The sequence below is a fragment of the Thamnophis elegans genome, chromosome 4 (assembly GCF_009769535.1).
Source record: "Thamnophis elegans isolate rThaEle1 chromosome 4, rThaEle1.pri, whole genome shotgun sequence".
Lineage (NCBI taxonomy): Eukaryota > Metazoa > Chordata > Lepidosauria > Squamata > Colubridae > Thamnophis > Thamnophis elegans.
In genome coordinates this window covers 116,041,243-116,067,601 of record NC_045544.1, presented here as the reverse complement: position 1 = coordinate 116,067,601, position 26,359 = coordinate 116,041,243, and the positions used below count along the sequence as shown (strand labels likewise).

General features: G+C 40.5%; 2 protein-coding genes across 2 annotated transcripts in view; one reads left to right on the top strand and one right to left on the bottom strand.

The window, feature by feature from the left end:
- The window catches only part of IFT172 (intraflagellar transport 172), a 35,552-nt gene extending 32,416 nt beyond the window's left edge, over positions 1-3,136 (top strand). The window contains exon 48 of the mRNA XM_032215554.1: positions 50-3,136. Coding sequence (XP_032071445.1) covers positions 50-139 — 90 coding nt within the window. The 3' untranslated portion in view covers positions 140-3,136. The remainder of the gene's footprint in view (positions 1-49) is intronic.
- NRBP1 (nuclear receptor binding protein 1) lies at positions 2,693-25,013 on the bottom strand. Its single transcript, XM_032215557.1, has 18 exons — positions 24,313-25,013; positions 23,794-24,033; positions 17,323-17,445; positions 16,887-16,988; positions 16,710-16,799; positions 16,321-16,361; positions 15,783-15,877; positions 7,195-7,278; positions 7,025-7,083; positions 5,610-5,708; positions 5,380-5,512; positions 4,647-4,749; positions 4,392-4,442; positions 4,104-4,239; positions 3,969-4,022; positions 3,754-3,817; positions 3,622-3,677; positions 2,693-3,507 (listed from the first exon to the last, which is right to left on the bottom strand). Exons 2-18 carry the CDS (start codon positions 24,010-24,012, stop codon positions 3,409-3,411), a joined length of 1,608 nt encoding a protein of 535 aa, XP_032071448.1. The 5' UTR covers positions 24,013-24,033; positions 24,313-25,013; the 3' UTR covers positions 2,693-3,408.
- Between the last annotated feature and the right edge of the window lie 1,346 nt (positions 25,014-26,359).

Sequence of the window (26,359 nt, the reverse complement as noted above, 5' to 3'; positions counted from 1 at the left end):
TCTATAAACTTTGATCTCAACCCTAGCTTTACTCATGCCTTTCTTGCAGATGTCACACAGCCCCCCCTGCCAGGATGTTCTCAAGTTCATCAGCCAATGGTGTGGAGGGCTGCCCAGCACCAGCTTCTCCTTCCAGTGACCAACTCAACCAAAGCATTTCCTTAAGTCTTCAACCCCTTTTAGATATTTATTCTCCCATATTAAATATCTTGTTTATATAACGTCTGCCTTCTTTCATTGATGTGGCATTTATTATAGGTATGTCAAATGTCCTGCAACTCTAGAGACAAACTCAATGGAGATGACCAAAGATAACAGGATGAAAGGGGAGAGTGGAAAATTAGATTATAGTGGTCATGTTGCATTGGAACAAAACTCACTTTCGCATGAGATTACATTTCAAATGGATTCAATAGGCAACTGCCTCCAATCTGTAATGGCTACTATATCTATTTGGCTACTGTGAACTGTTGAAGTTTGTGGTTTTATTCCAATGGATCTAAAGGCATTAGATGAGGAAGACTATTTAAATATTATTTATTTTCTCTAAAAATCCAAGCAGGGTCAAACCTGTTTGGTACTTGCAGTGGAGGCCACTAAGACATTTCAAGGCTATAAGCTAACTTGGATTTTTTTTAAAAAATCATCCTTCAAGAAAGCATTAATGAATGAATTCATGAAGGCATCTGGAGTTGAGTTCAATTTACCTTGACTTGGAAAAGGTGGAAGGAAAGAGAAGGTGATGACCAGTAGCAAGATCAATGAACTCAGTTACAGTACTGATGAATGCACCTTTGGAAGTTCCGAAAAAAAACAAGCATTGGTTGTCAGGGAAAATGTCATTAGGAGTCAAAAATGATTTGATCAATCAATCAAAGCCATGTGTAAATATCAACCAGCACCATGAGATGCAGTGGGAAGCTAACTGCAAAGACATAAGTAAGGGTCCTTCTGGCATGGCTTCTTAAGAGATGCAAATTTACCAAGAGCTTCAGATGACAATACTTTTTCCCTCTCAGAAAGGGCAGCCCCATCCAGATCTAAAGCTGGAAAGCTATTAAAAGATAAAAGAACTTGGAATCCATATCCAGTGTTGCTTGGGTTGATTCCAAACCTGCTCCTCACTATTCAGATCTTAACAAGCTCCAAGGTATGAGAGAACTGTGAGTTGGTTAGCCGAAGCTACACATTTTCTTGATCCATTATTGTAAGTCGGGCATTGGAAGCCTTATTTGTAACTTTGTTTAGTCCCCACAACAAGTGTTTATGCCTCCTGGTGAGGCCAGTTAATCCCTCAGAAAGTTGCCAATTACTAAGTGACAGTACTGTCATTGTGCTATTCTTAAGATGGCAACAAAGTGTACTGGTTTTAGGTGGTTGGAGAATATGGATGTGCTAATGAGAGTTAATGTTGTTCTGTAGTTTTAAGGTGCAGAATGCAACAGAACTACTTTCCCCCCATGTTTAAACACTTCACCCATTTCATTTAGAAAGCAGTGATTATCATGCTATGAAGAATAAGTCTGAATTCAGGGCAAGTGTTTACATTCAAAATTCATTTTTTCATTCCAATCTGACCATGTGTTCCAACCTTAGGACACTTCCAAAAAGACTAAAACTTGCTCTCTCATTCTTGAAGTCACTTAAATTCAAACTGTTTTTCATACCAAGTGCTGATGCAATACTCCTAAGCCTCTTACACTTGTTCTAATTAAGAGGTTCTAATTAAACCGAATGATACAGGTAAGGACCCCAAACACCTGGTCCCCAAATCAAATTCAGCTGACTGATGCAACCCATGTGATGCTGTACATTAAAAGGGAGCAGGAGCCTGCAACTTACAATCTGCATATTCACCATTAGATAGATAGAATTAATAAGTACCTTTTATCTGCATCAGGAACTGTCTAAGGTAAAAGTAATCAAGTACTTAGGAGCTGAGGACTTGGCAGCACAAGGAAATAACAACCAATTGCCGGCCATCAATATACCAATCAACCAATAGGAAAGCACCACATAAATAGGAAACAGAATAACTTAAAGCACATATTCTGGTAGAGAGGAGTTCCCTGAGGATGGGCTCTAACATGAATCTGAAAGCTCGGAAGACTAAACCTCTGGTCCCAGTGATGGACCCAGACTGGATCTTGCAATTATCCTGGGACACATATATTTATTTGCCTTCATTAATAAAAGCAATAAACTCAGAACTATGGAAGATTTTTTCCTGTTCAACACAGAATTGTTAACACTGGAAGGTCTTCAGATATCAACCTACATAAAACCTTAGTACTAGGATCTTTTCCAGATGTTACCTAGACATAAAAATGTCTGCAAAAAACCCAAACAGAGAACTCACACAACCTAGAAACCAATAATATTTGCCTATAGAACGTAGTTCCCAGACACCAAGGGAGCATTTTTCTTCTCTTTTTAAAGCAAAAGTTGTGAGCAATTTTTTGGTGACTAAGCAGAAGCCAAAATGAGGTTCAGATTCAACCTAGATGCAGTCAGTGGATGAGAGAATACCTTTAAAAATATGAAAGCAGAGATCAAGAAATTTCAGGAGTACAAACAGCCCAACACCAACCACTTGTACCCTTTCCCAAGAGTAGGAGATTGCACAAAGTGGCTCCTTTTAACTCTTGTGATTCCGATTCCCAGATTCCAATCACAAACAGGTTGCAGTTAATTATTTACAAAACAATTTATTAAAAATAGGAACAGAAATGACACTTGGAACAGCACCAGCACAGGAAGGGTTGAATTTCTCTGATAAACTGGCTCCAAGCCTGCAGGCATTAGATAATATCCTAAAGGAAAAGATGGTTTAACATTGCCACCTGCTATCTGAACTGGAACTTCCTATCTACTTCCTCTATTGACCAGAGTGAACCCTCACACCACACAATAGATGCAGCCAAGGATACTGGAAGCAAGGCTGGTGCATGTAGGAACTGTGGAGAGGAGGAGAGTCCATCTGGAGGGGATAAGGCAATGACTGTGGGGCTAGAGAGTGCATGTGTAATGTGGAGGGCCAGCATGGGATGGGGTAGAACTTAACTTCTCTATCCCCCCCCACCCTTTTAAATAACAAGACAGACATCTGTGCTGTGCAAAAAAAAACCTCTGTACAATTCAAGCAAAAGAAAACTCCATGCATGTGAGCCCAAAAAGAGGGAGAGGGAAGGAAGGCCATTGGCCACAGGGAAAATAATACTGACAAGGCACACAGCCCTCCCCCCCACCTTGCCCCCCCTGCCTTTAAGACTGGCAACGATTGTCTGCAGGACCTGGCTATAACACATGCGGGAGGCACATCCAAGCTGGCAACGGTGGTGGCAGCGGCTTAGAGTAGTACCCTACACAGATGCAGAGCAGGTACACCTGCTAGCAGCAAAATAGCCATTATGATGATACAGTGACAGCTGCCAGTGCTCCATTCCGCGAGTAGAAGAACTTGTTGAATGCCTCTTCAAGTAAACAGCTAAGCCGGCTTTGATCAGCCTAGAAAAGAATGGAGGGAAAACACTGTAAGAAAACCTGCCCCTATAGTCTTACTGGCTACAATGAAGTTCCCCGAAAAAGAAGAAAATAAGTCTTTTGATGAACAGGACTGACCTCACTGATAAATCCTAACTGAACCAATTCAGCTGCCAGTTCCTGAATATTGTCACCTAAGGAAGGAAAATGAGAGAATGTGTATGTTCTCTACGATGAAAAAAAAAAAGAGAGAGAAGAACGCACACTTACTGGGCAGTAGGTCACAGCTCAAGTGCCGATTCAATTTGTCTTCCAGTTTCAGCAGCAGTGTCAACTGAATGAAAGGTGGGGCATAGAAGAAAAAAGGAAATTGCATTTTCACCTTCAACACTAGGTAGAATTCTGCCCCAAAAGGGAATAGGCCATTGTAGGCAAATAAAAGCCCTAGACTGGTATAAGTCACCCAGCTTGAGGCAGGTACATACATGGTGCTTCACACCCTCCTCCACTGATTCAATGTTGCACTGCATCAAAAGCACCTGGAATGATAAAGGAGTGTGATAAGGTGAAGCTTTGCTATTATCGACCAAGGAGCTGCGGATTAGCGACCAGCTACTCACTTTGCGAGTCTCCACTTCTGCTGGCTCTGGTGTTGGAGTCTTTACTGATGGGGGGGCAATGGGAGATTTCACCACCTCCTGCTGTGGCTGCTGAGGTCTGGGCAGGCCAAAGGCAGTAAGTGGATAAATTCCATTTCTGTAGAACCACAAACGGAATAACTCAACTCTACGTATTGCCTACTAATTCAGTGTACTAACAACAAAGGGGTCAGGTGGGTTTGGCCAGGACACTAGGTAGCTTCAGTAACAGAATCCCACTGAGAGTCATTATAGGAGAAAGGAACATACCTCACATCTTCCAAGAATTTGTCTAGTTCCAGCGCTGGGGACTGTGAGAATCTAGGACAAGGCAGAGCACCAATTTAGCTTTTACAACAATGTACAGTCACCCTTTAATGAGCCAACTGTCAGTTGCTTCCCATTCCAGCTAATATTCTGCTGACCTCAGTTCATTGCATGGAACCAGAGAAACTCAATTCCAAAACTCCACACTCCACCTCAAAGCTCTCTCCCGCCCATCAGTTCCCAACTATTCAAACTCACATCATACGGACACCATCGCGGTCAGCATGGTTGATTTCAGCCAGTACAGCACTCATGTCCAAGTTCTTGGTCATTTCTTCAAGTGCATTCTCAGGAATCATGTCTATCACAAAATAAAAGCTGCACATTACACTATTTTTTTTCAATAACCCACTGTTATAACTAGTGGGTTTCCTAAGCATGCTTTCCATTTTTCCCCTGAAGAGTTTTAAAAAACCCGAGATTAAAAAAGCAGATTTAAGAAATACAGCAAAGGACTAACTCGTGAAGAAAGAGGGGAAAAAAGAAGCATGGCTATCCAGAATGCTGTACATGTGCCATAGAAATTTTAAAAAGAAATACAATATAAATATTTCAGAACCATACATCTCCCTCACTTATCTGAGAATGGAAACTCAATCTTGAAAAAGTAGATTGCTAATGTCTGAATATTAGACTGTGAGGTACTGGGAGAAGATACACGAGAACATCCAAAACTCATTTGTCAGGCTGATCAATCTTGCTTAGGTACAAAGGAAGCTATTATGGACTTCTCTGTACATCTTGGCTGCCTCCTTTTAGATGATTTGATTTTTCTTCTGCTTTGTAATTTCATTTCGGGGTATTTCTGGATATATTATGATGTATTAATTATTGAGCTACACATTCATTTCATACAAGATATTATTTTTATACACTAGTGAAGGGTTTTGCTCTTAACACTCGTCCACCGACTTCTGTTGGCTATACTCACGCTGATGGCCCACAATGCAATGGGCTGCCAAAAGTTTCAGAGAGGGTACTTCAAACAAAGCCTGATGGAAGAGAAGCTCACGAGCTGTGGGCCGTTTGCTAGGTTGTGGCTCCAGGCACTTCTGAATAAACTCCTAGGAAGGAAAAAGGAAACCAAATTTTGCATTAGTTCTGAGAGCCAGGAAAAGAATGGAAGAGGAAAGCAAGGAAAAGAACTGAGGACAGTCTTACTCGTTGTAATGGATCCTCGAGCAATTGGATTGCATTATTAATAGCTTCTTGTGGCACATAGGAAGATTCGCCATTTCCCTGGATCTCTAGCACTGCCATCTATCAGCATAGAAACAGATGTCAATGGGTGATATCTTTAGACCTTTTATTAGAAAATTTCATCAGCCACCACAGAATTTTGTTTCTCATCATCCTACATGTGAACCAAAGCAACACCCCTATTTTTAGCTTTCCACTAGATTTTTACTATCAACAAAGAAATTGCTTTCATTTCAACCATTAATATTCCTTCAGACAAGAGCCGATCAGGATTCAAATCATATAAGGAATTTAGAAACAGTCTTAATTGGAAGAGAACAAGAGAAAAAAATAACGGAACCCTCTCTAGGCCTGTTCTCCAAACCCTGAACTTTTGTTCAGTTTTTGGGGTTGTGGGGATAGTTTTTGTTATAAACTATCCCCACATCTTCTTTGTTGAGTGAGGAAGATGACCTTGACAGAAATACAGAGAATAACTGCCAACACAAAGAGGGCTAAAACATTCCATAAGTCCCAAGAAAAGATAATATTTGGAAGAACATCAGGTAAATGATTCACTGAAGTACAAGTAGTTCCGATTAACAACAATGTGAGCTCCTCGATTATGTTGGAGGTGTTACTTGGAACCCTGACACAATGATTGGGAACAAGCAGCGGGGTTGTTAATAGGCAATGCTGTGCGACTGTGCCAATTTACAACAGCTCTAGCTGTAGTCATTAAGCAAATCCCACACGCAGGTGTTAAGTGCAACATCACACGACCACCACTTGCAACCTCCTGCCAGTTTCCTGACTGACTTTGCCCATGGGAAGCTGGCAGTGAAGGTTGCAATGGGTAGAACAAGAAGCAATGGGTGGAAACTAATCGAGAGGAGCAACTTAGAACTGAGGAGAAATTTCCTGACAGTTAGAACAATTAATCAGTGGAAAAGCTTGCCTCCAGAAATTGTGAATGCCCCAACACCAGAAGTCTTTAAGAAGATGTTGGATAGCCATTTGTCTGGAACGGTATAGGGTTTCCTGCCTAGGTAGGGGGTTGGACTAGAAGACCTCCAAGGTCCCTTCCAACTCTGCTATTGTATTGTATTAAATAGAAATCGCACGACCACTGGATGCTGCAGCTGTCAAAATTGCAAGGCAATTGTAAATTAAAATCACACAATTTCAGGGGACGCTGCGATGGTCACAACATCTAGGACTAGACCTAAGTCTTTTCATCAAGCACCACTGTAAATTCAAACAATCACTGAATAAATGGTTGTTAACCAAGAACGACCTGCGTAAGAAAGAAGATAAAGCACCGTCCAATTTGCCAGATAGTCTTAATATGTACAGGTGGGGCTGACATCTTCATATACTAATTGTCCTCCACTTACCTCTAATGCACACATTCCAAAGGAGTAGATGTCTACTGCTGTAGTGACATGTGCAACTTCTGGAACAAAGAATAATAATCAGAAGCTATCTCTAAGGCAGAGAGAACAGACTGAGCACTTTTTCTGCAGTTAATACAGAACTACAGGTCCCAATACCCTCGTATTCGTACCGCCATACTCTGGAGCAAAGAAATGCAGGTTCTTCTGTTCCTCACGACATGTCTTCACATGATTGTTGATGGTATCCGGGGCAACTATAAGAGAAGAGAGTTGCAGGAGATCAGAGCCCATGCCTCTCTTTCCTTTCTGGTACATGGGACTTGAGGCAGCTCCATCTAGTCCATCTCTGCAAGGAACCCCAAACAAAGAAGCACTGCTCTTGTCCGGCCTCCCCAGCTTTCAGGCAGCACCACATCATAAGCGAACTCAGAAGCAAAAAGAAGGGATGCCTACATTCTTTTCCAGAAACCCCAGGACTTTTCTGCGTCAACTCAAAGCCAGGCAAAGCATCTTTCTAAAGAAACGGACATGAGAAGAAACTAGATTCCGTATGTGTACACACATACACACACACACTATTAGAATAGGTGAGCAGCTTTTGTCCGCTGATGAAAGTAAAGGAGCCCATTCTCCCTAACATATTTTTTTTATTTTTGATAGTTGCACCAAGCCACTATTTTTCCAGGCAGGCACAGATGCAGGCAAAGCTCAAAGTAAATCCCCAAAGCTGGTACTTTACCCATCACCTTGCAGTCTTATGCAAAGAAAGCAACTTCCCAATAACATGCCCAATTGTTCAACAACACTTACCCCCTATTTTTTTCACAACTTTCTCAGTTGATACCGCAAACAAAGCAATGCTTCTGGCAGCACCTGAACATTTATAATTTCTTTTAAAATATATTTAACTTGCTTATTAAAAGTCCCTAAACTGACCAGTAAATAAAGATAAACAAAACGGACAGTGAATGACTACCACCAATTCTTAAGAAGCTCCTGGCACAACAAGCCTCATTTTAGCCAAGATACAAAAATCATCCTGAGAAAATTTGGAAACCAATAAAGATCCACTGCAGACGGGGTATAACTTCAGCTGACATAAAAAAAAGAAAGAAAATAACCTAAGCCAGCGTATTTGCCATAGAGAACTTTTTGTCTGCTATGTTCTTCCAATATTAATTAGCTCAGTTAAAAAACTAGTGGGTGCCTTTGCACAATGTGCAAAGCATGACTTTTTTTTGCTTTTGTATGTGTGGCGTAGATATTCTGCAGTTAGTCTGTGTATTTAGTTTACTGTTATTTATATTGCATAGATCCAGGAAATGGATTAATTTATTAACTAAGATACATGTATTGTACAAATCCAGCCTTAGTCTGAAGGACGGTGCAAGCTAATTTATTCTATTTAAGCAGTGTTAAGAGATTTTAGCTCATGCCTCAACTTTTGATAAGTAAGAGGAATAGATTGAAAACGCCAGTTTTCAACAGCTGTTAGACCCTATTGACACGACAGAAAACCAGCATAGCAGCAGAGGGTGCTTAAGACTAATGAGAAAGGTCAATGACTTCTGATGGAAGAGAATATTTGTAGCTCAGAGTTGAACTGTGGAGTCCTTGGTGCTCTGAGTTTGTGGTTTCCTTGCAGACATTTAATTACCAAACTAGATAACATCATCAGTACTACAAGGGAGTGAAGTATGCTCCCATTTTATATAGTAGTGGTTTCCTGTCAGTGTTAGTAGGAGTGTCTTGGTGGTTCCTTGATTAGGCTATTGTTTACTGTTAGTGTTTTTGTCCAAGTTGGTAGTTTCTTCATTATTGGGGTAATCTTGGTATTATCTCTATTCATCTGGGTGTTGATTGTTAGTGAGATGTTTTGGGTTTTTTGGTTTCCTTTTTCGCTTTTTGATTGTCTCTTTTGAATGGTATGTAGATGTTGTTTATCTGTATGTGCCTGTTGATATTCCAAGTTGAGAGAGAGCACCAAGGACCCCAACACAACTATTTCCACCGAGCAGCCAAAAATGCTGGCAGGACCAGACTGAGTCCGTATACCTTAAACCACAGCCCAGAATAAAATTGATCTAGTAGCACCACTACTGTAGTCAAACAAATTAAAAATATGTTAGCTTTAGCTTAATGTCAAAGTCTACTCTCTAATTAAGTATTTCCAGGTATTTGCTCCCGTCTGAAATTTTCCTGCCATACGTTGCTTTCCTTACATCCATATACTTTCTGTGTCAACCAAAAATCTGATAAGTGCTTGAAAACAAGTTGAAAAAGCTTTTTACCAAGCAACCCTTTTTAGGTTCTCATTAAATAAAACCTTTTTCAGAATGAGAAACTGTAGTTGTAGCTCCTTCCAGTGATCACTGTTAGAAATTTTCATTCTATGTGTGTACTATATTGCTTACCAAAATAGAGATGGAGATAAATAACAATAAAAATAACTCATTTTCCCATATTATTACCATTATTATTAATTATATTAATTTCTTGCTAATTATTTAAATTTATTAGCTGCCCAACTCCAGTGAATTCTACTTGTTAAAAAAGTAGTACTGTAGGGAATTACAGTTATTTTGGTATAAACTTTCATGTACTAATTTTCATTAATACTATTATAGTTCTTTAATTTGTTATACTTATGTTTCAATTTCTTTCTATACAATTATTAGTTCCTTTCATAACTATCTTTCTTTTCATTAATGCTATGGTTTACATACAGTTCTGGTGTTTTTCAGTATGCCAATAGTTAAATATGTACAATGTAACTTTGTTCTCAACAGACTAAAACTAATGCATACTCTGTACTTCTGGATGAACTCACTAGTAACTCCATCTCTTAACACTGCTTAGAGACTAATAAATGATTCTAGAGTTTTAATGTTGTAAGCTGCTCAAAGTCACTGCGTGTTGAGTTGTATACATTTATTTAATAAAATTTAAAAAATATAGTGTATTATAAATATACTACCGTGGTTTCCTGAAAATGACATGTCCTCATAATATAGCCATGCCACATTTTTCTGGCGGGCAAAAATATAAGCCCCCTCGCATATAAGCCCCTGGACAACCCCCCACATCTGGCCAGGTAGAGCGCCACTCACCAATCTAGCAGTATCCCGAAGGTGCCAAGCCGCGGGAACCTGGGGGGAGGCAAAGGTGATTGCGTTGCTTGGCGCCTTCGGGATACCGCTAGGTTTGTGAGCAGCGCTGTGCTCAGCTGAAGAGGGGGGGTTGCTGGGCGGCTGTTCTCTTGCGAGCGGGCTCCCAAAGAGCCAGGCACAGCCTCATGGGCGAATGGCTGTGTTGCACTGTCGCAGCAGCGCAACACAACAGCCATGAAGCGACCACGCTCACGAGCAGCCACCCAGCAAACCCCCTTTGCAGCCGGGCACAGCGCCATTCACTGACCTAGGGGTATCACCACGCTGCCTGAGTGCCTGTTTGCCGCCGCCTGGCTCCTGTGGCTTGGCGCCTTTCAAATACCAGTGAATGGCGCTCTGCACGGCTGGAGAGGGGGGGGGGTTGTGCGAGTGGCTGTTCCACTTTCATTCACCCGCCTCCCAGCCTCACGATGATGGCTCAGTAATGAATGGCGTTGTGCCTGGCTGCAAAGGAGGTTTGCCGGGTGGCTGCTTGTGAGCATGGTCGCTTCATGGCTGCAACAGCACAACACAGCCATTCGCCCATGAGGCTGTGCCCGGTTCTTTGGGAGCCCGCCCACAAGAGAGCAGCCGCCCGGCAACCCCAAAACAATAAACCCTCCCCCCATAATAAAGCCCAAGCCATATTTTGTGGGTAAAAAGAAAATAAGACCCTGTCGTATTTTCAGGGAAACACGGTACTTATTTTAATAAATGTAGGCTAGGTTCACCATATCTCATTTTACTACTGATTAAGGATTAAGCTACAACTGGATTTTCGGGGAAACACGGTACTTATTTTAATAAATGTAGGCTAGGTTCACCATATCTCATTTTACTACTAATTAAGAATTAAGCTACAACTGGATTCAGGAAGTCTAAAATTAACTATATTATCGCTTAGCGTGATGTGTAAATCCAGATAATGAAATGAAAGTGATTCCATCTTTGTCCTATCATATGCACAGCTTAAGCAAAAGAATAGTGCTTCCTTTTCATACTGCCTCCATTTGGCAGCCATCACTCTCCTCTCAGCAGTGTATGGCATCTGTTTTTTGCAATCTTCTGAACTTCCTAGACCAAGGACCACATGGACTTGGTACAAGGTTCTTTTCAGTCCTCATTATTGTTGGACATACAATTATCCCAAGGGTTCCTCTCAGCTGGAAACTCAAAGCCACAGTATCATCATCAGCATCTCTCTTCCATCCAAGCTTTTCCTTTCTTTTAATCAGTCCCCAAGGCTTCTGTTTGCCAGACTTGGCTAAAGTTTCACCGGATGTTCATCTTCATTGCCAGCTCTTTCCTGGCAACCTGTCTTATTGTTCAGTTTCAACCACTCTACTCTGCCATAAACAGAAAGGCTGGCTTACCTGTTATACCTAGCACTGGGATAGGGAAGGCAAGCAAACCCCCAAGGGATCCTTCTATAGCTGAAGGGAATTGAACAGTTCCAAAGCAGAGCCTAATTTTCTGATTCAACTAGAAACCTCAAAAGGAATTCAACGTTATGTCCCTAAACTGGACAACATTTTAGCACTCTTATAAGCCTCGCCCATTATCCCTATAAACAGTTGGCCGCAGCTCAGGCCACAAGCAAGCAGCAAGCAAAATCCCAATCATGGCCGCAAGGGAAGGAGGTAGCAGCCGCTCCTCAGACAAGAGCAGTTCACATGCAGGAGGAAGCATGCAGCAGGACAGAGAAAACACAGACCAGAAATGAGAGAGAAGGGCAGGACTCCTCTCCAACCAAGAGCCAAGGGCAGGCGCAACTATACTAGAGTCATAAGCAAGGGACACTGAAGGGAAAAAGGAGTTTTTGTATATAATACATATATATATATATATAGATGATGCCATTTATGTGTATATATATATTATTATTATTTATTTTTTTTAGAAAGTCACAGTCACATCACAGAGCGGAGAGATTTGCTCACCATTAGCAAAAATCCTATGAAAGACTGTTGGCAAAAGAGAAAGAAAAAGAGAGAGGCAGCCCATCAGCAGGAAATAAAACTCAAGAATTGATGGAAGAGCCAGCCTTTCAGCTAAGCCACTGTACCTCCAGTAGCAATGGGACAGACTGTGTTTGTTTCATGAGGACAGAGGAGGTTTTTTTAAATCCTGAATCTCTATAAAAATCCACAAAGGAGGTCAGTGCTCAGCTGTTTTGGGTACACAGTCTCCATATGAATTGAGACAGGAGCCAAATATACCACCTACATTTGGCCATCCATCACCTGCAAATTATCTTCTACTTCTCAGAATCAACTTCTTAGTCCACAGCCATCTTTCCACCCTCTACCACTACCCATTCTTTCTCTTGACTTGCTGTTGGGTGGCCAATGAAACAAACAAAACGTTAAAAGTTTTGATATTTGTGTAGTTACTTACCAAGCACATCTAAATTATATTAAATTAGCCAAAATTTCTTTACCATCCCCAAGGCATGTCACAACTTTTGAGCACCCCTAATGTTTGGAAATTGAAAGTTGAAAAATTTGACACGCCCTAGGTCACTGGCCAAGTGCCTTTCCTTGGAGGAGGAGAAGAGAAAAGGTTCAGATGGAGGATCTGCCTGAAAACAGAAAGCCTTTCTTGCATTTCATTCACTTAGGATATAATACCTCTGGGTGATTGGTTAGAAGAAAAATGCTGTTCATCTAACTCCAATTCCTTCAATTTTCAAAAATAAAGGTGGATTTTTAAATATTTTAGCATTCTTCCAACTATTCCCAAGGAAAGAATATATTCAATGAATTGCTACTCTCTACCTGGTAAATCCCTATCAGAGATTTTCTAAGTTACATTCCAACCGTTTTCCTTCTCCATCCTTTTTGGACTACACCTCATTGAGAACTTGTCCTCTGAGTTAGTTATTCAATTTCTCCAACCTCACCTCTGTACCACTGCCTCTGGACTCCTCAAGGGTAGCCTCTGGTGTTGCTGAGTTTGGAAACCTACTCGGATGCATTTGCCTTAACTATGGTAATAGAATGGGGAAGAGGAAGAAAAAGCAGAATGAAGATTGGAAGAATGGGAAGACCTCAAAGAAACAAAATTTGTTTTAAGGGGGAGAGAAAGAATGGAACAGTATTTCTTAATAAATTAGGACAAAGATAGAATTAGATCCTCATTCACCCACTACTGCACTCTTATGCTTCTATAAAGCAGTTAGGGAAGCTGTGTGATCCTTTAGATAACTCCTGAGACGGTTCCATGCAGGATGGGTTCCCTTTCCTGCCATTCAGCACCCTAGCTTCCTTCTCCTCCCTATTCTTCAATGGGAGTTCTTGCAGGAAGTCTTCCCCACTTCTGAATTGGACATATTTCTGCTTGCTTTCCTTCTCAAGATTCCATCAAATAAGCAAAAGGTGGGTGCATTAAATTTCCTTTCAAAATATTTAATTATATTTCAATGGCACATATCATTTACCAGCTGTGATCAATTTTTCATCATTATAGTATTTTTAATAATTGTTACTAGGATGCTGAGCAAAGAAAGGAAAAAGCAGGTGCTTATTTCAAATAGCTATTTGAAGAATTCTAACTTCACACAAGTGTTCTGGGAGGAACACAGAATTATTCCTTATTCCCAGGGAAAAGCAGTCCTGGAAACACAGCAATCACAAAGCTACTTAAGGTTGCTGCATGTCAATTTAAGCTGCTATTAGTCACTGCAAAGCAAACTCTGCTCAGTCTGCTTATTCTCAACTCATGTGAATTACCTGCTCAGAACATGCAGATTCTAATCCATGCACTCTTTCCTCAGACCAACAGAACTATCCATCAAGACACAACACAAACTACACATAGTAGCTACTGCTCTAGTTTTGTTCTTCTGTAAGAGATGGCCAGTAAACATGACCCTCCATTCAAACAGTGTTGAGCTAGGTTTGTTTTAGGTTCACTTCTTGGGTTTAATTATGTATTAATCCTAACAGAAGATAATTACTACAAAAATGTCCTTCAGATACAGTGATAGATGTCTGTGAACCCAACTGCAGAATCAGTAACTTTTTAGTCCAGTAAATATTCTTCCTCTATCTCAAAAGGCAAGGAAACACTTACAAGGTCTTTCTCTCGATTAATTTTATCTAGACTAAGATTAATTTCAGAATTAGAAATCTTTTTTTTTTTTTTGGAAGAATTGTTCCATTACATACCTCTTGGAACTACATTTTTGTTATTTGGAGGTTTGAGTTGTTCCAATGTCCGCTTCTTTCAAGAAGATATATCTCATGTAAGTAAGACTGACACTAAGATCAGTTAATACAATAACCTACTTCAAGAACTATCTTCACTTTATTACTGGTGCTTGATTCATGGAGTGTGTGGTATGCCTGGGTGTGTGTGTGTGTTTCCTTTTTACTTGGATTTTGCAAGCTTTGAAAGGTTCTCAGAGTAGTTTTATTTATTTGAGCCATTTTGCATTAAACCCAAAGACACTCACATCATAAATATTGTTATTAATACTTTATATTATGAGGAATTTGATTCCAATATATTCATTATGCCCACCTCTAAATACTTGGAAACTGAAATTTGAAAAGATGCTATTCTTATGGCATTAAAGGTAATCAGATAAATGTTTGAGGAACTTTTTACAGTTACTAAATATGACAGCATTGTGTTATTTTGGATACTGGGGCAACCTATTTACATAAAGAACATGATGTATATTAATCACTAATTTCTGAGAGTTCAATGTGGCAGGATATACAAATGTAATAAATAAATAAAGTAATATGAGAAGCGTATGCTCATATTATCCAGCTTATGGACTTCCCCCGGCATCTAAGTTGGCTATTGGGGAACCAGAATTATGGGTTTCTGAGACCAACGTAACTATTATATTTGTATTAATTTTGTTTTTTCCCATAATTGGCTATCCAGAAACTATGTTTATATCATTTGTGGCATTAACATAACCATGGTTAAATCATGATTAATACTGTCCCATAAGCTTCAAAAGTAATCTTGAGAATTTTCATGAATTAAACCGGCATAATTCATTGAATAGGACATAAGCAGCACACAAAAAAAAAATGAGATGAATTGCTAAGCATATATTTGTGAAAAATGGAGCAGCCAACAGCGATACTTTGCTTTGTTTACTAACAGCTCACTAACTAAGACTGGCCACAAGAAACTGACAGCCCAAGAAGCGAAACAAAGAGCTCTGCCCATCCTGCCTTCCCCTACAATTCTGATGAATCAGTGTGTTCAAGTGTAAAACTGGCTTGGAAGCAGCCAAGAACAAGCAGCATCCCCAAGGTTCCAAATGTTTGAATGACAGAGATAAAAATGAGTTGACAGCAGAGTTTTCTGCCTGCAAAGGAGTAAACAGAGACTCTACAAAAAGAGGATAGAGCAGCCTGCAAGTGGCAAAAGGTCCAGGAAGTTTCCAGAGGTCAACAACAACAGATGTAACGTAGAGGCACCAGTTGCAACAGAGTCCTGCTTTACAGACATAATATATGCACCAAGCCCTAGAGATTTCCTTGGACTTAGATAAAGCTTGAACCAATATCAGGGAACAAAGCAAGCCAAGAATGGAATTTTAGTATACATTAAATCACAAACTAATTCCACAACAGCCTCACCTGATCCAATCTTAATAAGTCCATTGTGCTGGATGAAGATGGTATCACAAGTCAAGTTTCCATGAATGATGGGAGGATCACAGGAGTGAAGGTAACTGGAATAGCAACACAATAGAGAGTGAATCACAGCTACCAGGTATACAAATGCATCGTTTACAAAATTAGTTTGCAGAGAGAAGGAAAATGTATTTTTAGTAACAGAAAAATAATCCTCATTTCTATTATTTCTGGTGTCCAAAGAATGTAAAGTTGTGTTGGTAGTTTATGTTTGGAATCCAAGTCTTTTTTTTTTTTTTAGCTTTCTAAGGAAAACTTTACTGCGCTCTGAAACATATCATACTCCAAAGGCTCTAAAAACCAAAGTAAGCAATGGAAGAAGCAAAATTCTTCCCTTTACTTTCTCCAAAGACCTTTCTTATACAATAAATAAAAAAAATATAGATATTCCACTGAGCTTCTGAAAAAGTGTAATCATTTGTACACCAACATTGTGCCTAAAACCATTCTCCCTTTCAAATATGTAAAGGCACATACATACCTGAGAGCAGAAAGGATTTGGGTGCACCAACGCTTCCAGGCCTGCAATGCAAATGGAATATCACCAAAAAGCTTTCAGCATCTCCTGCAAAACTAAGTCATCATCTGGTGTCTCTACAGTGCCATTTCTATTCTACTTACTTCGGGGCACTCTTGATTTGCAAATCACAGCTGTTTTCCTTTTACTTTGCTCCAGAATTGGATGGATTAGCTCAGGACTCTCAGGCAGGAATCAGGCTTACTAAATAGCTAGCTAGTCTTTTTTCCCACGGTCTTTGGCAGAAAGGGTAGTAGTACCTTGGCCAAGGACTACACACACACACACACACGAATAGCACAAACACATATTTAGGGAGTTGGGAAAAGAGTATGAAGTTGGGAAGAAGTTACCTTTTCATTCATGGTCTTGTGGTTCTTCTTTGTTTTCTTCAAAAATTGCTTCAGGCTACCAGAGGACATGTATTCCGTAATGAAGATAACCTAGTAATAGGGTGGAAGTTATCAACTGCTGGTGCTTCATATTTTTCCACACTAAGATAAATGACAATCACACAAAATTCTACGTACCCTGGCTTTATTTTCTTTCACATCTGCCCAGTATTTATGGAATTTCACAATATTCAGATGCTCCAACTGGATCAGGTTGTCAAAGACAGCTTTGACTTTTTCCTGCAGCAGCAGCAAAGCAAAACAGTGTAAACAACTCAAGAAAAGGAAAATGCCATTAGCAGAGTTTCAGCACAGCCCGAAACTGAGCTCATCTACTTCACACACAGCTCTTCATCTACACTTATGCCCAAGGCTGCAAGATGGAGGGTAACACAGGCATTGGTTAAATTTAAGTCAAGCAAGCAGACTAAACAATAGAAAATAATCCTACAACTCCTTCATTCTCATCTGCTTGATTCCAAGAAACTTATTCATAGTCACACCAAAATTTGAGTCCTCATGCAACAGATATCTTGTCTGCCTTTTCACAAATCTTCATTCCAGTTTCACCAACCTCTTGAAGCTTAAAATTCTTGCGTTCAGAGAACTGGACTTCATTCCAAACCACCTCCACACCTTCTTCTGTATCCATTGCCAAATAGGCACTATCAATTCCAGGAACATTGCGTTGATTAACCTAGATGGAAATAGACAAAAATAAAAACCAAATTTCAGGCAGACTAAAAAGGTTGCTGTATCTGCAACTTATTGCTATTTGAAGATGAATCCTGCTGGATCTGACCAAAGGCTATGTAGACGAATCTCACAAAACAAACAGGTGAATTTGGTAAAATAAAAAGCAGGACATAATAAATGTATTGCTCTGTTGCTCCTCCGCAACTAGAATTTGTCTCCCTCCTTGAGGAAGATGGGAGATCTAGAAACACTAAAGATGGAAGGATATTTACCCACTACAGATATATACATCACACTATTTTCTTTCAGGATCAGAATGAAATATATAGTATGCCAAAGAAATTTTTTTTAAAAGATGGGAAAACACAAAAGCCAGCATAGCTAGAATTAATTTAAACTAACACAATTTATATTGTATTTTTCCATAATTTTAAATCTTAAGCAAACCATCCTTGCTTCCACCATGTCTATACTCCACATCATAGCATAGTGTCTGTGCTATTTCAAGATAACCATATTTTAAGAGCCGAGGCGGCGCAGTGGTTAAATGCAGCACTGCAGGCTACTTCAGTTGACTGCAGTTCTGCAGTTCGGCTGTTCAAATCTCACCGGCTCAGGGTTGACTCAGCCTTCCATCCTTCCGAGGTGGGTAAAATGAGGACCCGGATTGTTGTTGGGGGCAATATGGTGACTCTGTAAACCGCTTAGAGAGGGCTGAAAACCCTATGAAGCGGTATATAAGTCTAACTACTATTGCTATTGCTATAATTCATGGTACTGGTTATCACCTTTAAAGCCCTACATGGCTTGGGGCCAGGCTATTTAAAGGTCTGCTTCTCTTTTTTTTTTAAAGAGCCGAGGTGGCGCAGTGGTTAGGGTGCAGTACTTCAGGCCACTTCAGCTGACTGTTATCTGCAGTTCAGCGGTTCAAATCTCACCAGCTCAAGGTTGACTCAGCCTTCCATCCTTCCAAGGTGGGTGAAATGAGGACCCAGACTGTGGGGGCAATATGCTGACTCTGTAAACCGCTTAGAGAGGGCTGAAAGCCCTATGAAGCGGTATATAAGTCTAACTGCTATTGCTATTGCTATTTCACCTGTCCACTTCTTTTTTTCAGAATCCCATCAACACTGCCCTACATATCTATTGAACTTTCTCGTCCTCTGAATCCATTCACTCATTTTTCATATTTCGCAATCTGATTCCCAGTCATCCTCATTTCAATGTCTTTTCATACTGGTCACTCATCACATTCATTCAATAGCCATTTATTCTTGGTCCTATTTCTTGTTTCACCATATAGCTTCGTTAAAACCCAATTCCACTACATTCGACTTATTGCTACATTTCTTTTAATATATCAAACTCTCACTTCCACATAACAAAGTGGAAAGAACCACACTCTTATAGCTTATGAGGAAGTGTGGGAAGAAAATGGAAGGTAAGGAGTTTAGGTTTATGTGAGAAAAGACATAAAAACCTGCATAGCAGATATATGGGAAGAAAATGTAAGAGAGACTTTATCTCATCGTAATTCTGGCTACAAATTATTCTCACAGTTTTAAATATTACCTCACATTAAGGTTAAAGTATTTGCCAGAAACCTATTTTGTTTTTACAGGTAGTCCTCAGTTTTCACAATTGGAACTGAGAATTCCATTAACAAACTACAGTGACTAAGTGAAATATTCCATGACCCCAAACTTATATCTCCCACTCATAGCTGTTAAAGAGAGTCACTGTTGGTCGTTAAGCAAAAGATCACATGACTATAACCCAGGGGTATCAAACTGATGCATGAGGCACAGGCCATGCCCACCCCAGCTCCGTGAAGGGAAAAAACAGTGTGAAACATCATATAAGGCAACGTGATGCCATTAGAATGACACCCGTGCTGTAACCTGCAATTTTACTTCTGCCACTGTCAGAAACTGGTTGCGAAGCTCCCATGTCAACCATGTGACCCCAGGGATGCTAAGACGGTTATAAATGCAAGGACTGGTCATAATATAACATTTTAGCACCCTCATAACTTCAAAGAGTTGCTAGACAGGGGCAAGGTCTACCTGTATATTTCTAGTTTGCTATCTGCAGCAGGCTGAACACAACTATAGACAGGATTTTTTCTAAAATGGGTTTAAATGACAAGAAAACACATTTCAACTGAAGATCAAGAAAATGTCCTAAAATGAAGAGCTGTTCAGTAACTAAACAGACTATCTTCAGATTCACCTTTGTTGCATACATGCTGTATCTGTCAGGTATTCCTGTATTAGACAGGTGACTGAACTATGTGTTCTCTTTCTTAAAGTATCAAAGATTTTTTCTCACATTCTTTACCAACTTCTCTTACATTTCACATCACAATCTTCCATGTGTCATCGTCGTCACCAGATAGATCCATAAATTATTGATTATGGCTCGATGAGTCATGAATTTGTCCAATCCCCCTTTGAATCTGTAAACTGGTAACTATCACCATATTTGAATTCAATTAAAAAAGCTGAGGTGACGCAGTGGTTAGGGTGCAGTACTGCAGGCCACTTTAGCTGACTGTGATCTGCAGTTCAGCGGTTCAAATCTCACCGGCTCAAGGTCGACTCAGCCTTCCATCCTTCCGAGGTGGGTGAAATGAGGACCCGGACTGTGGGGGCAAGTTGCTGACTCAATTTGCTAAAAAAATTGTAAACCGCTTAGAGAGGGCTGAAAGCCCTATGAAGCGGTATATAAGTCTAATAAATAAATAAAATAAATAAATATTGGGCTCATATAATACTTTTAAAATAAAGAGAGATTATAACTCAAGATCAAGATGCTCTGTGAACTAGTGAACTAATTTTGATTATACTACGCAGTATATATTGTACACATCCAGTCAACTGTAATTTGTTCAGTGAACAATAGTTGTACCTTAAAATATTTCTAGCTTTGATTCTAAATCACCTGTATTTCACTTCAATATAAAGACCTATACATTTCTTACCAACTCGAGGAGTCTCTTATATCACCCATGCCTGAGATTTTCTGAATACGGAAGGAAAGTAAATTCTGCCATCACAGAGCTGCAGGAGGAGAACTGTGCCTATGACAGAAGTCTTCTTAGCATTATTGTGTTTCTGAGCCACTCTTATTTTTAGCATTCCCTTGACTTTAATTCTAAAGCTCAGAGCAGCACCTATTCTTAAGGCTTATAATTCTCAATTCTTCTAAGTTCAAGCTTCCTGTGCCAGTTGTTTCTTCAAATTCCTGTTTACTTTATAATGGTTAAATCCAAGAGAAGGCAGCCTGTAGCCTTAACCCCACAAGTTGAAGCTGCCAAAATTCAGTGGATAAAACCAAAATTATAGTATAGAGAAATGATTTTCATTTTTAAAAGAGTACTAAAATATATGTATTAAATTTCAAGTAAGAATGCATGTGTTGTATTAAGGGGCAGGAGCACAAGAGATGAAAAGTTTGCTCTGACCTCTCCAATGATATTACCAAAACATTCCGTAAAAGAAGTCATTAAAAATATTTCCTAGCATAACTATTCTAGTCCAGTGATTCCTGAAGTCTTAGGTAAGACGGTATAACAAAAATTACACAACTCATGTTAGGGAATCACATGTCTCTTTTGTTGCCCCTCCCTTTTCTTGATGTGTAGCCAAATCATCTTGTGGGTCAAGCCAGCGAGTCACACATCATTACCAAGCCAAGAGTCAACCTCATTATGATCTCAGAGATATTTAAAAGTATACACTGCTCCTGAAAGACAGGGGGATGGGGAAAAGTGAGAAGATCAAACAATGGCATGACCTAGAAAACAGCTGCAAACAGCAGAGGATGTTAAAGTGCTGAGTCAAAAATGTATACAGAAAACCAGCAATACAAAATCATCCAGCTAAAGTGCTGGTGGCATGGTTAGCAGGCTTTAGCAAATCTATTTTAAGAAAGGAGGAAGAAAACAAGGCAAAAGACAAAGCAACCAAAGCTCAGGACCGGACAAAACACTACACTCAGTTATGGACCACAAGAGGGGAGGAGATAAAGAGTGTTAAACAAAGGCTACAAAGAGAATCTGTAAAGGAAGCTAACTTGATTTTCCCTCCAAAGTTACTAAAGAACATATTAGCCTTAACTTTTTAAGATGAAAAGAAATTGAAAATCTTAATAAAACTGCTATGGTATATCAATGTCTATGTTTAGTTCACAAATAGGAAAATATAAAAGCTGTCCCCCTCTTCATGTTCTCAACTGATCTTGTCAAATATATTATTCATAATAAAGGTATATACATCCATAATGTAGCCATTAATAGCCTAACCCAGAAGCAATAAATCTACAGCCCTCTTTTTCTGGCCTTCGGATTTCTCTGGGTGATTGCTTCAAGGCATAATTTTCTGTTTCGAAAAAAGTACTGTACTTTACAAATATGTATTTGTTTATAAAAAGAAAAACTGCTTCCAAAACTAGTTGTGGCTCCTACCCACTTGCGAGTCTTCAGCTTTTTCCAAATGTTAAATTCCTGATCAACAAAAGGCCATCCAGCCCAAATTTAGTCCATCAGTAGTCACCATCATTACATTTTCTGACAGAGAACTCCATAGCAGAGATTGTGTTTTCTTTTATTTTAGTAACAGTGATAGTCACAGAAGGAGAAGGGCATGAATCTTGTCTTTCTGTATTCAGCAAAGGAAAACTATCTTGTATATCTAAAGATTTATGTATTTGCATATTTAAAGGAAAGTCTTTCCAATGCATCCTACACTGGATTTAGGGTTGAATTAAAAAGCAGAAGACAATACAGAATTAGCCAAGGGTCCCTCACAGCAAAATTTTTGAAATAGGGACTACTAGCATTCAATCTTCATGACAGTTTATTGAAAATAAATCATCAGGATGACTAAATCAAGACTTTCAATACACAAACACGATAACATTGTAAATATCTATGCTAGCCCAGCTAAGTCAATTTCTCCTCAAAATCAGCAATGATGGCTAGTTTTTTCCCCAGCCAAATGACCCATTATCCCAACACTCTAGACTTCATAACCTTCAGGACTTTCAGGACATTAGTTTTCACAAAAAGGGACACAGCCTCTATTCAAAAGGTTGTTCTAAAATCTTCAATATAAAGTTATGATCTTGTTAATCTCCCATGTTCAATCACCTAAAATATCCAAAATACTTTCTAACTCATAAATAACTTCCTTAATAGCAAGAGATATTGTCCTGTATTTAAAATATCAAGGAAGAGGACACTTCCTCAAAACACACCCCAATCAAGTTTCAGTCAAGGAAGCAGGAAAAAAACATTGGTTCTAAAGGACTGAATCCACATCAGAAAACTGAAGATGGGATGATATCCAGAGCCATATATTACTTAAAGACCATTCAACAATTGCCAGGCATATAGGAAAGGTCTTTCTCACATGTTATTCCCATGCTATAGACTACACATTCTTGGAGCTATGGCAGATCATTTCAGGAGCTGAGTGAAGGCTTTTCTTTTTAGACATGTCTTCAGTTAAAATCCCCTTTGAGTCAAACTAAACTTCTGGTGATTTCATGGACATGTTTGTGCTGTTTTCTTGGCAACAGTAAAAAAAAAAGGGGAGGCTTCCGGGACTACAATCTACAATCCTGGCATTAAAATCAGTTTCTATTATTTTGATTCTGAAATTTCAAGTGTTTGTTTTGTATTGGTAGTCCCCTTGGAAATCATCTGGGGAGACCAATGAAACAAAAATAGCAAAATAAGTAATAAAACCTCAATAGATTTCTCAAGATGTCTTTAAAAACTGTTTTTCTCTTTGGGCAAAAAGAGTTTCTTTATAACAGCTGTAAAGCACATAATTTTCGGTCAAATTCCTTAGTTCAAGTCCCATTTTCTATTGATAAGGTTGGAAAAAGAAATCCTAGCAATCCAAACAGACAAGTCACATCTGGCTAGACATACAACTGCAAAAGCCCCAGATTCCTAAACAAGAAAATATCGGATTGAAATGCTGTCTGGATTACTTTGATTATAAACAGAGGCACTTCACCCCAAACCTACCACCGTATTAAAATAACTACTACTTTTTCTGTCTCTGTCTAAGTCGTCCTAAAAACCGCTCATGACTAGTCAAATCTCAACTTCCACACTATACGACCCAACTGGCCCTCTCACAGTCCTTGACAGCTGTTTATCTACAAACCTCTGCAGCGTGGATCCCAGGAGGCGGCACCCAGAGCTCTCGGGGAAAGGAACTTTTTCTATAGCCCCAGCCTCCTCGGGATTGCTCCCTTTTTTGTGCAGGCCTCCCAAAAGCGCCGGCTTCGAGTCAGCCGGAGACGGTGGGAACGCAGGGGCTTCGTCACCTACCTCTTCCCGCCTCTTCTGCCAACGCCCGCAAGGTGATTCCTCCAAGATTTCGGACTCGTCTTCGGACTCGTCCTCTTCTTCTTCCTCTTCCTCCTCCTCTTGGGTGGCCGTCGCTAGCGGCGGCGAAAGGGAGGTCATACCGGATCCCGCAGACGCGGCCTCGGGTTTGTGGTCGGAGCCGATATTGCCCGATACTTGCTTGGTTTCGCCCTCAGACATCGCCGCGACGGAGGAGGCGACCTACACGTTGGAAGAAGAGACTCCTCTCAACAGGAGGGCAGGAGGGGCGGAGGCCGTTCGTGACGCAGCACCAGGACGACGCGCTTCCGCCAGAGTTACGCAGGCCCGTCCCCCCCCCCCCCCACAGTGCGCGGGGCAAACGGGGGAAGCCGGCCCCTCGCGCTCCACCAACCCGGTGTGACTGACAAGGCCTCGGCGCGTCCATGGCCATCACCCCGGCGACGGGAGACCGCTGTCCCCCAGCCACGACAACCCCGCAGCCACGAATGTAGAACTCACCGGGGCGCAGGTCAGCCTCCGCCACTGCTCACAACCTGAAGCCCAACTAAGAGACGACCAGCCGCGCCGCGACGGGAGGCGCTCCACCAGGGACGGCGGAGGCAGGATTTAGTTCGAGCCAATAAGAAGCCGACCTGCGCATCAAAGGCGCGTTGGGATTGGACAGATTGCTGCAAGGCGGGCCCCTCGGTTGTTCTCATTCAACTCCAGCCGCCCGCCGAGCTCCGGTGGGACGAGGCGACGGGGCGGGGCCTTTATGGCTGCAGAAAATGGACCGAGATAGTCCTGCGCACGTTGATTACTTTTGAATGCGCGGGGCTTTGCGTGACCCACAACCAGTCCGCGCAGAGAGCTGCTCTATATTTCCAAGCGGTCTGCGGAGCCAGTGCGAGAAAGTTTGCTTTCTGATCGCTGCGTGAAGCAAAGGGAGAATTGGCTGCGCCTTAGTTCCTCTTAGATTCATCATGGAAACGCCGCTAATTACATACATGCCTAAAAAAAATCTCCCTCTGATCGTAATAGTTTCTTGATAATAGTTTTTTTTTATCAAGACAGCCCTTCATAATAGTTTTGAACATTGGTAATGGAGAAGAAAACTTAACGCACCAATTAACAGCTGGTTCCCACATAGCCTGAATGTAGCCATTGTACACTGAATCATAGTTGAGTAAATCAGAGTTTTGTTGGAATTGGCCGGAAACTACACAAACCTTGATGTATGTGGTTTATCTGAGATGTGATCTAAATAAATTAGCATATCAAAACTTTTCTAATTAAAGCTTCTAATTCTTCAGGTGCTGGTATTGAGATATACATTATCCCCAGCTGGTGGTTGTCATTCTGGTTAATAGGCAATATCATGAATTTGTGTAATCCCTATCTCAATGGGTCTCAAACTTCCTAATGCAGTTCCTCATGTTGTGGTGACCCCCAGCCATAAAATTATTTTATATTTTCCGTATTTTTTCAAAAATGTGTTTTCTGATGGTCTTAGGCGACCCCTGTGAAAGGGTCGTTGGACCTCCAAAGTGGTTCCGACCCACAGGTTGAGAACCACTGCCCTATCTAAAGCCATCAAAACTGGTTCAATTGCTACAAGTGTAAAGCCTAAATTCGCCCAGTCAGTTTCCACAGTTGACTGTAGACTTGAACTTGAGTCTCCATTTTTTTTACAAGTATTTGCCATTAAATTGCTGTCAAGTCCTAGCAGCCACAGATTTTCTTCATGACTATTTTAACTACTCCATCACATTTTGTTACCCTAACTCTACATATCCTTTTTGAGTTATAGTGGATACAATTGCACTCGTCTAATTTAAGTGCACATAAAGTTGTGTAAAGGAATTTATTGGCTGTTTGATTTTCAATTCCAAATGATTTTCAGCACAGAATATTTTATTTCAAGTTATATTTATTGCCTTAAAATAGTTTATTAGTAAATGTGACTATATAATTTTCATACCTTTTAACTGCCATTTTTCTAATATAGGGAATCCTTCATTTCTAACCCTTCTCTTTTTAGCGTAAAGCTCCCTTAATATAATGTAATGTCTGTTAAGCAATGCGACAAATTACCATTTTGATACTAGATTGACTATGCACTGCCTCCTATTCCCCCTGCCTGACATGATGGAAGTGGCTCAGTACTATTTGGGGAGGGGGGAGGAAGCACCTCTGGAACAACCATGACTTGGATGACTGAGAATCTCCGTAGATATTCAGTACTGTAGACTTGGGTAGGAAATGAAATACTGCAAAAGAGAAACGCCACTTCGGTAAATAGAAGTAAAATACCTTCCAGGCCTTCCCCTTCGTTGCTGGGCAACCAGTGCTACGCCCTTTCTTCCTCATAGTCTATGATTTTGCAACATCCCGTCCGGTTTTCTCCCCTCCCACTCTCCCATTCATTCCCTTCTGACGTGCCACGGCCTTTAATTTCCCTCGCCCGCTCTAGCGGCAACCGCTCTGCTCGGAAACGTCTTTCGTTCTTTTCTTTTTTTCCTTCGTATCATTTATCGGCGTCACATCCGGTTCCCGTGGTTCCTCG